This window comes from Ascaphus truei, chromosome 11 (assembly GCF_040206685.1).
Source record: "Ascaphus truei isolate aAscTru1 chromosome 11, aAscTru1.hap1, whole genome shotgun sequence".
NCBI lineage: Eukaryota > Metazoa > Chordata > Amphibia > Anura > Ascaphidae > Ascaphus > Ascaphus truei.
The window spans coordinates 57,784,021-57,801,906 of NC_134493.1; the positions used below are offsets into that span (position 1 = coordinate 57,784,021).

The 17,886-nt window shown below is 41.7% G+C and overlaps 1 protein-coding gene across 1 annotated transcript in view; it reads left to right on the top strand.

The window, feature by feature from the left end:
- LOC142463604 (uncharacterized) overlaps positions 1 to 17,886 on the top strand; it is a 131,327-nt gene that overhangs the window by 26,835 nt on the left and 86,606 nt on the right. The window contains exons 5-9 of the mRNA XM_075566552.1: positions 813 to 1,092; positions 2,421 to 2,654; positions 15,277 to 15,471; positions 16,293 to 16,487; positions 17,317 to 17,348. Of these exons, the coding sequence (XP_075422667.1) occupies positions 813 to 1,092; positions 2,421 to 2,654; positions 15,277 to 15,471; positions 16,293 to 16,487; positions 17,317 to 17,348 (936 nt within the window). The remainder of the gene's footprint in view (positions 1 to 812; positions 1,093 to 2,420; positions 2,655 to 15,276; positions 15,472 to 16,292; positions 16,488 to 17,316; positions 17,349 to 17,886) is intronic.

Here is a 17,886-nt window from a genome sequence, read left to right on the forward strand (position 1 = left end):
TTCTGTAAGTCCCTTCTCTGCGTGTTCTCCTGCTGCTGTAAAACAATAACTAATACTAATAATATAGTGTAATTGTAACAGGGACTTATCCCTGTTTTAGATAAGGCTTCAATATAAGCCTGTAGGGGTCTGAGGAATCCAGCAGAGAGCTGGATAATTGCAGCTAGACAATTGACCAGTCACCACCTGGTTAATCACCTCCTTGTGGGAACAGAAAGAGTCTCCTGAGCACACAGGCATTACTGTGTGCTGATATCAAGACACCGGGGGACCAGCCATCTCTTCCAGGGTGCAGCCAACCCAGGAACCTGCCACAGGCTGGCCCCTCAACGAACACCTATCCAGGCCCAGAGACTGACATGAAGGGCCACCTGCTTTGAGGTACCTCTTTAGACTTTGGGGCGATAGGTGGGAAAGGGGCCTTTCCTCCTAGCCTTGCAGATAAGGACTGGGGACGTGAGGTGGCCCTTACACGGGGATAGTCTGTTTATTGGTTTATTTTTGGATGCTCTGCATTGTTTTAAGGAACAGGCTGAATAAAGCCATGGTTTAATTTCCCCAAATCTGTCTCCCTTGTTACCTCTGCACATGTCTTTTACAGTGATTGATACACTATTTCTGGTCTGTCTCAGGGGGGGGCACAGACATTGCGCAATTGGGGTCTTCTCCAGGATGGTTACATTTGCTTTTTTGAGACTGAACTGCGGAATCGGCGGCTCAAAGAAAACGGGCCAGACTGTGCCAGATTATAATTCTGGTGAAAATGTTTCCCGTGTCTAACCAGGATACAAACATGTTCTTGTTTATTTCAGATGTCAAAACCAAAACACAGGATCGGGATCTTCTCACGGTCAGGGCAGAGTGACTATAAATGGCTGGGGGACCTGCTGAGATCTGAGGACTTCAGGGATCAGGTTCAGGACGTCAGACCCGGTTACATTTCTAACGCTGGAGGCCGCCAGTTCCGAGAGGACGTCTCTCAGTGCACATTCGCAATCCTGTATCACACCAAGAACAGGGGGAGGATAAATATCACTGATGTGACGAACTCTCTATATGACGATGAGCTGAGATATCTATCTGCTGTACTCGGTAAGAGACACACAATATACATGTCTATCTATCTATCTATCTATCTATCTATCTATCTATCTATCTATCTATCTATCTATCTATCTAGCAATATAGAAACTAATATAGAGCCTGTAACACTTTCCTATATCACATTGCAGAGTCGCAGAGCTGTACATACGGTGTATCAGACACACGTCCTGCCTGCAGATCTCACTATCATTTTGTGTCTTAGGCACGGGGAGATTAAAAAGAAATGATGAGTAAAATCTGCATAAATGACACACAATTTAGAACAAATTTCCATGCTAAATATGCTTTATTTCCTATATAGCAATGTACTTTTTTTTGGTAATTTCCACAAAGTGCAATGAACAACATTGAAGTTATAAACAGATATTGGAATTTCAGGCTGCCGGACTGTTAGTGCGCACGGCACTTTATGCAGAATATTATAATCACATTGGTGTGCTCAGAAGAGAAAACAATATCATATATATTACCTGAGGAACAAGTAAAGTAATTTACACAAAGTCACACAACCGTGCTATGTTATCTCATTGTGTATTGTAAATATTCCCTATTACAGATCACATTTTCTCTGTTTTACTGGTTTATCTAAACTTTTTATACATTTGTGGATCTCAGGTGGAATTTCCCCCCAAACTCTGCAAATGTGGCTGTATATTTCCTGTGTGAGTTCCTGAGTAATCCAGAGCCTCTCTCCCCAGTGATAACATGGCCCAGTATAGCTCACAATGTTACATACTATCAGCATGGCTTATTAGTAATGCTGGCCTGGTATATAGGAGCACAGATATCGTGTGTGACATTGTTCCCACAGTTACCCCGACATATCCCCAGGATAATGCAGAATATCACAGTGTTCTCATAGGATTTAATAGCAGTGTTACAGAATATCACCGGATATCTCACCATAGCACACGTGGTACATCATTATATCACACAGCTCATCGGAATGGGACCTGACAAGCTACATCTGGATATTAATATGGGGATTAAAGATTAAAGACACAACTATGCCTGGCACAGACCTGATACACATAATAATCACGGATTGTGTATGAAATGCCCCTGGCGTAACTATGAGACACGTAGTGGAACAGTGCAAGCTCAATGAATCTCTGTTCCGAAGAGCTTACACTTTATGGCATAATGAACATCTCCACAACATGAAATACTTGTCTTTAAGTTCATACAAGATGATGTGACTGAAACAGGATCTCTGCACAGCCTGGTGACCCCATAAGCTTCACATCACTAAACCTGATCTCCTATTATCTGTATGAATAATCTATATGGGGATTCTCTCTCTGTGCTGTGTGTAGGGAAGGACAATGTCATTGTGGTGATTGATGACCTGGAGGACAGCAGCTCCGAGGAGAAGAGACGGATCCTGGAGACACAGCCCAGGATTGGGACACTGGCCCGGGAGCTGTTCCTCTTCTCTGAGAGCGAGAAGGCGTCAGACTGTAAGAGACACCTAACATCCCAACACGAGGTGGATAAAACGAGGATGCAGGAGAAATTGGATAAGATTGAAGCGTTGATAAAAGCCAGCGGTAAGATTACCAGATCATTCAGATTCACCTAATTTCTCCTGACTGTTTCCTACTCCTGAGTAGGAGACGGTGTCCCCGGGCAATCCTGTAATATGTGTAGAAAGGCGGCCTCACCAGTGTGCCCTCCTCCTCTGTACTCGGCATGTTTCCTATTCCTGACCCCGAACCGGTTTGACACTCTAACCAAACAATGTTTTTGTGGCATGTAACAGGCTGGAGCTGGATCCCCTGCCAGATTATGGTGCAGGGAAAGACAGGTATACAGAGCTTGAGCCAGCATGGAGGAGGCTAATGCCAAAGCAGGCTGCCTGAATTGGCCTCCTCAGCTGCCCATTTGAGATGTATAAAAGAGTACAACTCTCAGTCCCAGGGGAACACCTGGACCGCACGAGAGACCACCCTGACCATGGACCTGTTTCACCCCTATCCCAGCCTGGAGGAAGCCGGGGGCCCGAGGGTAAAACTTGTCTATATCTGACTCGTGTTATCGTTGGAAAGGGGCTTAGCCCCCAATTTACAGAGAGACCAAGCACTGTAATGGTTAGCGCTCCAAAGAGGAGCTCGGCCTGCGGATTTTGCTCCTGTATGCTGAACACAAGCAGGTATTATGTTACCAAAGCTTCGGCTAATAAAAGCCTGAATTATTTCCCCCTAAATATTAGTCTCCTGTTTTAAAACCTCCGCACACATCTCCTACACGCACTTACTTTATTACAGTGTTCTGGATCAGGAGGTTAAGTAAGGTGAGATAAAGGGACGCTGACCCCTGCATCGGGTCACAAAGAGCAGGTTCTCTGTCCAGGTTCTCTGTCCAGGTTCTCTGGATCACAATCCAAGTAACTCCTCATGCTCATCAGAGCTTGGCCCCAATGACTTTGTATGACACAGAATGGATCAGGGAGGCTGCACGGCAATGAGATTCATTACTGATCCTTCTGCTTTCTGCTTCTTCTGGAATTTGAAGCACAGAATTTGGCCAAACCGTACATTCTCGCCCCTTCTTTTTATATTTAGAAATGGGGACATTTGGTCTGTTTCAGAAAAGGAGAGTCCAGGGGGACTTGTAAGAAGGAATTATAATAATAAGGAATTGCCCCATATACTGTAATCACTTCCCACATTGCTCAGTAAGAGGGACAGAAACAGAAGGTACTTCGATACCGTGACATTGGGAAACCGTATTCTACATGACTCCTGTACCATGAATTGAATGTATAACCGCCAGAATGGGCGTCTGATACAAGCGTCGGGACGGGTTGGCGCCCGATCCAGTATTAACTCCCATTGACTTGATGGATGTGTCCCATAGACCTCTGTGTGACATACGGTATAGTTACAATTCATGGGAAAGTTGCACGTTATTAACACTGTGGTAGTGTGGAAATTGGGCCTGAGAATTGGATTATGGTATGGGGTCTCTGAGACACATTATGGTATGGGGTCTCAGACACATTATGGTGTGGGGTCTCTGAGACACATTATGGTGTGGGGTCCCTGAGACACATTATGGTATAGGGTCCCTGAGACACATTATGGTACGGGGTCCCTGAGACACATTATGGTACGGGGTCCCTGAGACACATTATGGTACGGGGTCCCTGAGACACATTATGGTGTGGGGTCCCTGAGACACATTCTGGTATGGGGTCCCTGAGACACATTCTGGCATGGGGTCCCTGAGACACATTATGGTACGGGGTCCCTGAGACACATTCTGGTACGGGGTCCCTGAGACACATTATGGTACGGGGTCCCTGAGACACATTCTGGTGTGGGGTCCCTGAGACACATTATGGTATGGGGTCCCTGAGACACATTATGGTATGGGGTCCCTGAGACACATTATGGTATGGGGTCCCTGAGACACATTATGGTATGGGGTCCTTGAGACACATTCTGGTACGGGGTCCCTGAGACACATTCTGGTGTGGGGTCCCTGAGACACATTATGGTATGGGGTCCCTGAGACACATTCTGGTGTGGGGTCCCTGGGACACATTATGGTGTGGGGTCCCTGAGAGGGTCCCCGAGACACATTATGGTACGGGGTGTCTGAGACACATTATGGTACCGGGTGTCTGAGACACATTATGGTACGGGGTCCCTGAGACACATTATGGTACGGGGTCCCTGAGACACATTATGGTACGGGGTCTCTGAGACACATTATGGTGTGGGGTCCCTGAGACACATTATGGTATGGGGTCCCTGAGACACATTATGGTATGGGGTCTCTGAGACACATTATGGTATGGGGTCTCTGAGACACATTATGGTTTGGGGTCCCTGAGACACATTATGGTGTGGGTTCCCTGAGACACATTCTGGTACGGGGTCTCTGAGACACATTATGGTACGGGGTCCCTGAGACACATTATGGTATGGGGTGTCTGAGACACATTATGGTACGGGGTGTCTGAGACACATTATGGTGTGGGGTCTCTGAGACACATTATGGTGTGGGGTCCCTGTGACACATTATGGTACGGGGTCCCTGAGACACATTATGGTACGGGGTCTCTGAGACACATTATGGTACGGGGTCTCTGAGACAAATTATGGTACGGGGTGTCTGAGACACATTATGGTACGGGGTGTCTGAGACACATTCTGGTGTGGGGTGCCTGAGACACATTCTGGTATGGGGTGCCTGAGACACATTATGGTGTGGGGCCCTGAGACACATTATGGTATGGGGTCCCTGAGACACATTATGGTATGGGGTCCCTGAGACACATTATGGTATGGGGTTCCTGAGACACATTATGGTGTGGGGTGTCTGAGACACATTATGGTACGGGGTGTCTGAGACACATTATGGTACGGGGTCCCTGAGACACATTATGGTGTGGGGTCCCTGAGACACATTATGGTACGGGGTCCCTGAGACATATTATGGTACGGGGTCTCTGAGACACATTATGGTATGGGGTCCCTGAGACACATTATGGTATGGGGTCCCTGAGACACATTATGGTATGGGATCCCTGAGACACATTATGGTATGGGGTCCCTGAGACACATTATGGTATGGGGTCCCTGAGACACATTATGGTATGGGGTGCCTGAGACACATTATGGTATGGGGTCCCTGAGACACATTATGGTATGGGGTCCCTGAGACACATTATGGTATGGGGTCCCTGAGACACATTATGGTATGGGGTCCCTGAGACACATTATGGTACGGGGTGTCTGAGACACATTATGGTACGGGGTCCCTGAGACATATTCTGGTAGGGGGTCCCTGAGACACATTATGGTGCGGGGTCCCTGAGACACATTATGGTATGGGGACCCTGAGACACATTATGGTGTGGGGTCTCTGAGACACATTATGGTGTGGGGTGCCTGAGACACATTATGGTACGGGGTCCCTGAGACACATTATGGTATGGGGTCCCTGAGACACATTATGGTATGGGGTGCCTGAGACACATTATGGTATGGGGTCCCTGAGACACATTATGGTATGGGGTCCCTGAGACACATTATGGTATGGGGTCTCTGAGACACATTATGGTGTGGGGTCTCTGAGACACATTATGGTGTGGGGTCCCTGTGACACATTATGGTACGGGGTCCCTGAGACACATTATGGTACGGGGTCTCTGAGACACATTATGGTACGGGGTCTCTGAGACACATTATGGTACGGGGTGTCTGAGACACATTATGGTACGGGGTGTCTGAGACACATTCTGGTGTGGGGTGCCTGAGACACATTCTGGTATGGGGTGCCTGAGACACATTATGGTATGGGGTCCCTGAGACACATTATGGTATGGGGTCCCTGAGACACATTATGGTATGGGGTCCCTGAGACACATTATGGTATGGGGTCCCTGAGACACATTATGGTATGGGGTCCCTGAGACACATTATGGTACGGGGTCCCTGAGACACATTATGGTATGGGGTCCCTGAGACACATTATGGTGTGGGGTCCCTGAGACACATTATGGTATGGGGTGTCTGAGACACATTATGGTGTGGGGTCTCTGAGACACATTATGGTGTGGGGTCTCTGAGACACATTATGGTATGGGGTCCCTGAGACACATTATGGTACGGGGTCTCTGAGACACATTATGGTACGGGGTCCCTGAGACACATTATGGTACAGGGTCCCTGAGACACATTATGGTGCGGGGTGCCTGAGACACATTATGGTGTGGGGTGTCTGAGACACATTATGGTGTGGGGTCTCTGAGACACATTATGGTACGGGGTGTCTGAGACACATTATGGTACGGGGTGTCTGAGACACATTATGGTACGGGGACCCTGAGACACATTATGGTACGGGGTACCTGAGACACATTATGGTATGGGGACCCTGAGACACATTATGGTATGGGGTCCCTGAGACACATTATGGTATGGGGTCCCTGAAACACATTATGGTGTGGGGTCCCTGAGACACATTATGGTATGGGGTCCCTGAGACACATTATGGTGTGGGGTCCCTGAGACACATTATGGTACGGGGTCCCTGAGAAACATTATGGTGTGGGGTCCCTGAGACACATTATGGTACGGGGTGTCTGAGACACATTATGGTATGGGGTGTCTGAGACACATTATGGTACGGGGTGTCTGAGACACATTATGGTGTGGGGTCTCTGAGACACATTATGGTGTGGGGTCCCTGTGACACATTATGGTACGGGGTCCCTGAGACACATTATGGTACGGGGTCTCTGAGACACATTATGGTACGGGGTCTCTGAGACACATTATGGTACGGGGTGTCTGAGACACATTATGGTACGGGGTGTCTGAGACACATTCTGGTGTGGGGTGCCTGAGACACATTCTGGTATGGGGTGCCTGAGACACATTATGGTATGGGGTCCCTGAGACACATTATGGTATGGGGTCCCTGAGACACATTATGGTATGGGGTCCCTGAGACACATTATGGTATGGGGTCCCTGAGACACATTATGGTATGGGGTCCCTGAGACACATTATGGTATGGGGTCCCTGAGACACATTATGGTATGGGGTCCCTGAGACACATTATGGTGTGGGGTCCCTGAGACACATTATGGTGTGGGGTCCCTGAGACACATTATGGTATGGGGTCCCTGAGACACATTATGGTATGGGGTCCCTGAGACACATTATGGTACGGGGTCCCTGAGACACATTATGGTATGGGGTCCCTGAGACACATTATGGTGTGGGGTCCCTGAGACACATTATGGTACGGGGTGCCTGAGACACATTATGGTGTGGGGTCCCTGAGACACATTATGGTATGGGGTCTCTGAGACACATTATGGTATGGGGTCCCTGAGACACATTATGGTATGGGGTCCCTGAGACACATTATGGTATGGGGTCCCTGAGACACATTATGGTATGGGGTGCCTGAGACACATTATGGTATGGGGTCCCTGAGACACATTATGGTATGGGGTCCCTGAGACACATTATGGTATGGGGTCCCTGAGACACATTATGGTATGGGGTCCCTGAGACACATTATGGTACGGGGTCCCTGAGACACATTATGGTACGGGGTGCCTGAGACACATTATGGTGTGGGGTCCCTGAGACACATTATGGTATGGGGTCTCTGAGACACATTATGGTATGGGGTCCCTGAGACACATTATGGTATGGGGTCCCTGAGACACATTATGGTATGGGGTCCCTGAGACACATTATGGTATGGGGTGCCTGAGACACATTATGGTATGGGGTCCCTGAGACACATTATGGTATGGGGTCCCTGAGACACATTATGGTATGGGGTCCCTGAGACACATTATGGTATGGGGTCCCTGAGACACATTATGGTACGGGGTCCCTGAGACACATTATGGTACGGGGTGCCTGAGACACATTATGGTGTGGGGTCCCTGAGACACATTATGGTATGGGGTCTCTGAGACACATTATGGTATGGGGTCCCTGAGACACATTATGGTATGGGGTCCCTGAGACACATTATGGTATGGGGTCCCTGAGACACATTATGGTATGGGGTGCCTGAGACACATTATGGTATGGGGTCCCTGAGACACATTATGGTATGGGGTCCCTGAGACACATTATGGTATGGGGTCCCTGAGACACATTATGGTATGGGGTCCCTGAGACACATTATGGTACGGGGTCCCTGAGACACATTATGGTACGGGGTCCCTGAGACACATTATGGTATGGGGTGTCTGAGACACATTATGGTACGGGGTGTCTGAGACACATTATGGTGTGGGGTCTCTGAGACACATTATGGTGTGGGGTCCCTGTGACACATTATGGTACGGGGTCCCTGAGACACATTATGGTACGGGGTCTCTGAGACACATTATGGTACGGGGTCTCTGAGACAAATTATGGTACGGGGTGTCTGAGACACATTATGGTACGGGGTGTCTGAGACACATTCTGGTGTGGGGTGCCTGAGACACATTCTGGTATGGGGTGCCTGAGACACATTATGGTGTGGGGCCCTGAGACACATTATGGTATGGGGTCCCTGAGACACATTATGGTATGGGGTCCCTGAGACACATTATGGTATGGGGTTCCTGAGACACATTATGGTGTGGGGTGTCTGAGACACATTATGGTACGGGGTGTCTGAGACACATTATGGTACGGGGTCCCTGAGACACATTATGGTGTGGGGTCCCTGAGACACATTATGGTACGGGGTCCCTGAGACATATTATGGTACGGGGTCTCTGAGACACATTATGGTATGGGGTCCCTGAGACACATTATGGTATGGGGTCCCTGAGACACATTATGGTATGGGATCCCTGAGACACATTATGGTATGGGGTCCCTGAGACACATTATGGTATGGGGTCCCTGAGACACATTATGGTATGGGGTGCCTGAGACACATTATGGTATGGGGTCCCTGAGACACATTATGGTATGGGGTCCCTGAGACACATTATGGTATGGGGTCCCTGAGACACATTATGGTATGGGGTCCCTGAGACACATTATGGTATGGGGTCCCTGAGACACATTATGGTACGGGGTCCCTGAGACACATTATGGTACGGGGTCCCTGAGACACATTATGGTACGGGGTCCCTGAGACACATTATGGTACGGGGTGCCTGAGACACATTATGGTGTGGGGTCCCTGAGACACATTATGGTATGGGGTCCCTGAGACACATTATGGTATGGGGTCCCTGAGACACATTATGGTATGGGGTGCCTGAGACACATTATGGTATGGGGTCCCTGAGACACATTATGGTATGGGGTGCCTGAGACACATTATGGTATGGGGTCCCTGAGACACATTATGGTATGGGGTCCCTGAGACACATTATGGTATGGGGTCCCTGAGACACATTATGGTATGGGGTGCCTGAGACACATTATGGTATGGGGTCCCTGAGACACATTATGGTATGGGGTGCCTGAGACACATTATGGTATGGGGTGCCTGAGACACATTATGGTATGGGGTGCCTGAGACACATTATGGTATGGGGTCCCTGAGACACATTATGGTACGGGGTCCATGCAATTGCTTCTAAGAAAGAAATTACAGTATTACTTATTTGATTCTACTAAGATTTGGACAATCAGTATTTTTGGTTTTCTTATCTTTATATAGCGCTGTGTTATTATTCTTATCTTTATATAGCGCTGTGTTATTATTCTTATCTTTATATAGCGCTGTTATTATTCTTATCTTTATATAGCGCTGTTATTATTCTTATCTTTATATAGCGCTGTGTTATTATTCTTATCTTTATATAGCGCTGTGTTATTATTCTTATCTTTATATAGCACTGTGTTATTATTCTTATCTTTATATAGCGCAGTGTTATTATTCTTATCTTTATATAGCGCAGTGTTATTATTCTTATCTTTATATAGCGCTGTGTTATTATTCTTATCTTTATATAGCGCTGTGTTATTATTCTTATCTTTATATAGCGCTGTTATTATTCTTATCTTTATATAGCGCTGTGTTATTATTCTTATCTTTATATAGCGCTGTGTTATTATTCTTATCTTTATATAGCACCGTGTTATTATTCTTATCTTTATATAGCGCTGTGTTATTATTCTTATCTTTATATAGCGATGTGTTATTATTCTTATCTTTATATAGCACTGTGTTATTATTCTTATCTTTATATAGCGCTGTGTTATTATTCTTATCTTTATATAGCGCTGTGTTATTATTCTTATCTTTATATAGCGCTGTGTTATTATTCTTATCTTTATATAGTGCTGTTATTATTCTTATCTTTATATAGCGCTGTGTTATTATTCTTATCTTTATATAGCACCGTGTTATTATTCTTATCTTTATATAGCGCTGTTATTATTCTTATCTTTATATAGCGCTGTTATTATTCTTATCTTTATATATCACAGTGTTATTATTCTTATCTTTATATAGCGCTGTGTTATTATTCTTATCTTTATATAGCGCTGTGTTATTATTCTTATCTTTATATAGCGCTGTGTTATTATTCTTATCTTTATATAGCGCTGTGTTATTATTCTTATCTTTATATAGCGCTATTATTATTCTTATCTTTATATAGCGCTGTGTTATTATTCTTATCTTTATATAGCGCTGTGTTATTATTCTTATCTTTATATAGCGCTGTGTTATTATTCTTATCTTTATATAGCGCTGTGTTATTATTCTTATCTTTATATAGCGCTGTGTTATTATTCTTATCTTTATATAGCGCTGTGTTATTATTCTTATCTTTATATAGCGCTGTGTTATTATTCTTATCTTTATATAGCGCTGTTATTATTCTTATCTTTATATAGCGCTGTTATTATTCTTATCTTTATATAGCGCTGTTATTATTCTTATCTTTATATAGCACCGTGTTATTATTCTTATCTTTATATAGCGATGTGTTATTATTCTTATCTTTATATAGCGCCGTGTTATTATTCTTATCTTTATATAGCGCTGTGTTATTATTCTTATCTTTATATAGCGCTGTGTTATTATTCTTATCTTTATATAGCGCTGTTATTATTCTTATCTTTATATAGCGCCGTGTTATTATTCTTATCTTTATATAGCGCTGTGTTATTATTCTTATCTTTATATAGCGCTGTGTTATTATTCTTACCTTTATATAGCGCCGTGTTATTATTCTTATCTTTATATAGCGCTGTGTTATTATTCTTATCTTTATATAGCGCTGTGTTATTATTCTTATCTTTATATAGCGCTGTGTTATTATTCTTATCTTTATATAGCGCTGTGTTATTATTCTTATCTTTATATAGCGCTGTGTTATTATTCTTATCTTTATATAGCGCCGTGTTATTATTCTTATCTTTATATAGCGCCGTGTTATTATTCTTATCTTTATATAGCGCTGTGTTATTATTCTTATCTTTATATAGCGCTGTGTTATTATTCGTATCTTTATATAGCGCAGTGTTATTATTCTTATCTTTATATAGCGCTGTTATTATTCTTATCTTTATATAGCGCTGTTATTATTCTTATCTTTATATAGCGCTGTGTTATTATTCTTATCTTTATATAGCGCTGTGTTATTATTCTTATCTTTATATAGTGCTGTGTTATTATTCCTATCTTTATATAGCGCTGTGTTATTATTCTTATCTTTATATAGTGCTGTGTTATTATTCCTATCTTTATATAGCGCTGTGTTATTATTCTTATCTTTATATAGCGCTGTTATTATTCTTATCTTTATATAGCGCTGTGTTATTATTCTTATCTTTATATAGCGCTGTGTTATTATTCTTATCTTTATATAGTGCTGTGTTATTATTCCTATCTTTATATAGCGCTGTGTTATTATTCTTATCTTTATATAGTGCTGTGTTATTATTCCTATCTTTATATAGCGCTGTGTTATTATTCTTATCTTTATATAGCGCTGTTATTATTCTTATCTTTATATAGCGCTGTGTTATTATTCTTATCTTTCTATAGCGCTGTGTTATTATTCTTATCTTTATATAGCGCTGTTATTATTCCTATCTTTATATAGCGCTGTGTTATTATTCTTATCTTTATATAGCGCTGTGTTATTATTCTTATCTTTATATAGCGCTGTGTTATTATTCTTATCTTTATATAGTGCTGTGTTATTATTCCTATCTTTATATAGCGCTGTGTTATTATTCTTATCTTTATATAGCGCTGTGTTATTATTCTTATCTTTATATAGCGCTGTGTTATTATTCTTATCTTTATATAGCGCTGTGTTATTATTCTTATCTTTATATAGCGCTGTGTTATTATTCTTATCTTTATATAGCGCTGTGTTATTATTCTTACCTTTATATAGCACCGTGTTACTATTCTTATCTTTATATAGCGCTGTGTTATTATTCTTATCTTTATATAGCGCTGTGTTATTATTCTTATCTTTATATAGCGCTGTGTTATTATTCTTATCTTTATATAGCGCTGTGTTATTATTCTTATCTTTATATAGCGCTGTGTTATTATTCTCATCTTTATATAGCGCTGTGTTATTATTCTTATCTTTATATAGCACCGTGTTATTATTCTTATCTTTATATAGCGCTGTGTTATTATTCTTATCTTTATATAGCGCTGTGTTATTATTCTTATCTTTATATAGCAGTGTTATTATTCTTATCTTTATATAGCGCTGTGTTATTATTCTTATCTTTATATAGCGCCGTGTTATTATTCTTATCTTTATATAGCGCTGTGTTATTATTCTTATCTTTATATAGCGCTGTGTTATTATTCTTATCTTTATATAGCAGTGTTATTATTCTTATCTTTATATAGCGCTGTGTTATTATTCTTATCTTTATATAGCGCCGTGTTATTATTCTTATCTTTATATAGCGCCGTGTTATTATTCTTATCTTTATATAGCGCTGTGTTATTATTCTTATCTTTATATAGCGCTGTGTTATTATTCGTATCTTTATATAGCGCAGTGTTATTATTCTTATCTTTATATAGCGCTGTTATTATTCTTATCTTTATATAGCGCTGTTATTATTCTTATCTTTATATAGCGCTGTGTTATTATTCTTATCTTTATATAGCGCTGTGTTATTATTCTTATCTTTATATAGTGCTGTGTTATTATTCCTATCTTTATATAGCGCTGTGTTATTATTCTTATCTTTATATAGTGCTGTGTTATTATTCCTATCTTTATATAGCGCTGTGTTATTATTCTTATCTTTATATAGCGCTGTTATTATTCTTATCTTTATATAGCGCTGTGTTATTATTCTTATCTTTATATAGCGCTGTGTTATTATTCTTATCTTTATATAGCGCTGTGTTATTATTCTTATCTTTATATAGCGCTGTGTTATTATTCTTATCTTTATATAGCGCTGTGTTATTATTCTTATCTTTATATAGCGCTGTGTTATTATTCTTATCTTTATATAGCGCTGTGTTATTATTCTTATCTTTATATAGCGCTGTGTTATTATTCTTATCTTTATATAGCGCTGTGTTATTATTCTTATCTTTATATAGCGCTGTGTTATTATTCTTATCTTTATATAGCGCTGTGTTATTATTCTTATCTTTATATAGCGCTGTGTTATTATTCTTATCTTTATATAGCGCTGTGTTATTATTCTTATCTTTATATAGCGCTGTGTTATTATTCTTATCTTTATATAGCGCTGTGTTATTATTCTTATCTTTATATAGCGCTGTGTTATTATTCTTATCTTTATATAGCGCTGTGTTATTATTCTTATCTTTATATAGCGCTGTGTTATTATTCTTATCTTTATATAGCGCTGTGTTATTATTCTTATCTTTATATAGCGCTGTGTTATTATTCTTATCTTTATATAGCGCTGTGTTATTATTCTTATCTTTATATAGCGCTGTGTTATTATTCTTATCTTTATATAGCGCTGTGTTATTATTCTTATCTTTATATAGCGCTGTGTTATTCTTATCTTTATATAACGCTGTGTTATTATTCTTATCTTTATATAGCGCTGTGTTATTATTCTTATCTTTATATAGCGCTGAGTTATTATTCTTATCTTTATATAGCGCTGTGTTATTATTCTTATCTTTATATAGCGCTGTTATTATTCTTACCTTTATATAGCACCGTGTTACTATTCTTATCTTTATATAGCGCTGTGTTATTATTCTTATCTTTATATAGCGCTGTGTTATTATTCTTATCTTTATATAGCGCTGTGTTATTATTCTTATCTTTATATAGCGCTGTGTTATTATTCTTATCTTTATATAGCGCTGTGTTATTATTCTTATCTTTATATAGCGCTGTTATTATTCTTATCTTTATATAGCACCGTGTTATTATTCTTATCTTTATATAGCACTGCTAGTGTGTGCAGCACTGTATATTGTAGGTACCATGTAGGCACAATGAATTCCTGGGCTAAAGAGCTTACACTTGTGCACACAGAGTGCGTCTCCTGGCTCACTGTCCAATACCTTAATTACAGGGACGCCGCTTCTCTTCAAAGGGGACAAAGATACAGCCCGATGGCCCTATAAACTCCCCCAATAATTAGTGTGAGATGGGTACTCAGTACCTTGTGCATTGCGCAGCATTACTGGGATAAGGAGGGGACAGTACAGGATTCCCATGCACTTTTCCATGTGTTGCAGAAACACAACAAGCTGGGGCAGGAGATGCAGGGAACCAGAATAATGACAATACAAAGGAATTACCCAAACGCCCGGCAGAACCTGGAGGGGACCGAGGTGGCCCGACTCACAATGTGTCACTGGTACCTGTTAAACCAAAGGGCAAACCACAAGCTTCACGGGACAAAGCTCACCGAGACGACCCTGCACCCCAAGGTAACGCATGAGACCCCGAGTTAGAGGTGACAGGGTCTCTATACAGCACCACACAAGATGTGACGTGGGGTCAGCAGAGGGCATCGCTGTGTTATTATTCTTATCTTTATATAGCGCTATTATTATTCTTATCTTTATATAGCGCTGTGTTATTATTCTTATCTTTATATAGCGCTGTGTTATTATTCTTATCTTTATATAGCGCTGTGTTATTATTCTTATCTTTATATAGCGCTATTATTATTCTTATCTTTATATAGCACTGTTATTATTCTTATCTTTATATAGCGCTGTGTTATTATTCTTATCTTTATATAGCGCTGTGTTATTATTCTTATCTTTATATAGCACTGTTATTATTCTTATCTTTATATAGCGCTGTGTTATTATTCTTATCTTTATATAGGGCTGTGTTATTATTCTTATCTTTATATAGCGATGTGTTATTATTCTTATCTTTATATAGCACCGTGTTATTATTCTTATCTTTATATAGCACCGTGTTATTATTCTTATCTTTATATAGCACTGCTAGTGTGTGCAGCACTGTATATTGTAGGTACCATGTAGGCACAATGAATTCCTGGGCTAAAGAGCTTACACTTGTGCACACAGAGTGCGTCTCCTGGCTCACTGTCCAATACCTTAATTACAGGGACGCCGCTTCTCTTCAAAGGGGACAAAGATACAGCCCGATGGCCCTATAAACTCCCCCAATAATTAGTGTGAGATGGGTACTCAGTACCTTGTGCATCGCGCAGCATTACTGGGATAAGGAGGGGACAGTACAGGATTCCCATGCACTTTTCCATGTGTTGCAGAAACACAACAAGCTGGGGCAGGAGATGCAGGGAACCAGAATAATGACAATACAAAGGATTTATCCAAACGCCCAGCAGATCCTGGAGGGGACCGAGGTGGCCCGACTCACAATGTGTCACTGGTACCTGCTAAACCAAAGGGCAAACCTCAAGCTTCACGGGACAAAGCTCACCGAGACGACCCTGCACCCCAAGGTAACGCATGAGACCCCCAGTTAGAAGTGACAGGGTCTCTATACAGCACCACACAAGATGTGACATGGGGTCGGCAGAGGGCATCACTGTCCTCATGGAGAATTATCTCCAGCCAATCAGAGCTTGGCCCCACTCTTATCAGACTGCATCTTTATTAAAATAATACCTCATTAATGATTGAAGAGGCTTCAAAAGTAGTGATACTGTGCCTGACTTACCTACATTTATTACACACGGAGGGGAAGAGCTGGGCCGTACTATACAGAGATTAAAGCCGTATTTATACTGTCATAAGGGAACGGGAAATGTGTTTTCTAATATAAATCCCTATTACTTTAACAAGAAAGTGGGATTTAAAGTGTGTAAATAAAAAGCAGTGGTACTGGGCACCCCTAGTACCATTACTCTCCCACCACTGGACACTCAGACCTCTGTGAACTTAGGATAGAATAATACATACGTGTGTTACTGTGTATGAGCCGTGTTCCCGTTATTTATGGGTTAGGATTTAGTGCATAATGAGGCACCTCTGTATTATGGGGAGAAGATCTTTGGTGTGGGACGTGCCTCTGTATTATACCCCGTGCACTATTTCCCTCGTTCAGAGCCTCAGTGATATGGGGGTTTCCTGTACTGATGTGTCTGTGTTTTGTGCTTAATCTGACTGTAATCTGACCCTAGAGGTTCTTGGCCTCCTGAGATCTTCATTCCTAGAGGTATCTGCGCACACGCCCGGTTTCACCCCCCAGCCTTACTGCGCCTCTCTTTGTTCTTAGCTAGTATAAAACGGATAAATAATCTCACATTTATGTGTTTTTCTGTTGCACAGGAATTATGGAAACCCCAACATCACGATTCTGGGTAAGAATTTATCTCTGATTATTTATTATACAGTTTGTTATATTATGAGATAAATGACTTGATGGGATCCTGTCTCCAGCTCTTCATGATCTCTAGAGAGAGAGAGGACTCACGTGACCCTCTGTACAATATCCCTCTGGTCAGAGGTCAGAAGTCCATGGAGCTGAAGAAGGGACCTGACGTGTCCTGGAAGATGCTTCTTTATAAACCAATAATCCAATAAAAGTGTCACAGACCACTGGCCAGATTCATATTACAGTATACTGATATTGTCACATTGTAGGCTTGGTGAAAGGGATAAAGTTATCACCGAATATTAGGGGGAAACTAACAGATTTTTCAAGCCATTGGGACCTATCATTTCTAGATGTAACCCTCCTCTTTATTGGGATATTCTCTGATATTCTGTATTATAACTGCCATTGGATCCTACGGAAACTATTGAATACAGAGAAATCTCCTGGTTTTCTCGCTAGTAACAATCTCCCGTTACCGGGGGACTTTGTGCTAATATTATAGCAGTTTAATGAAGAGGTCC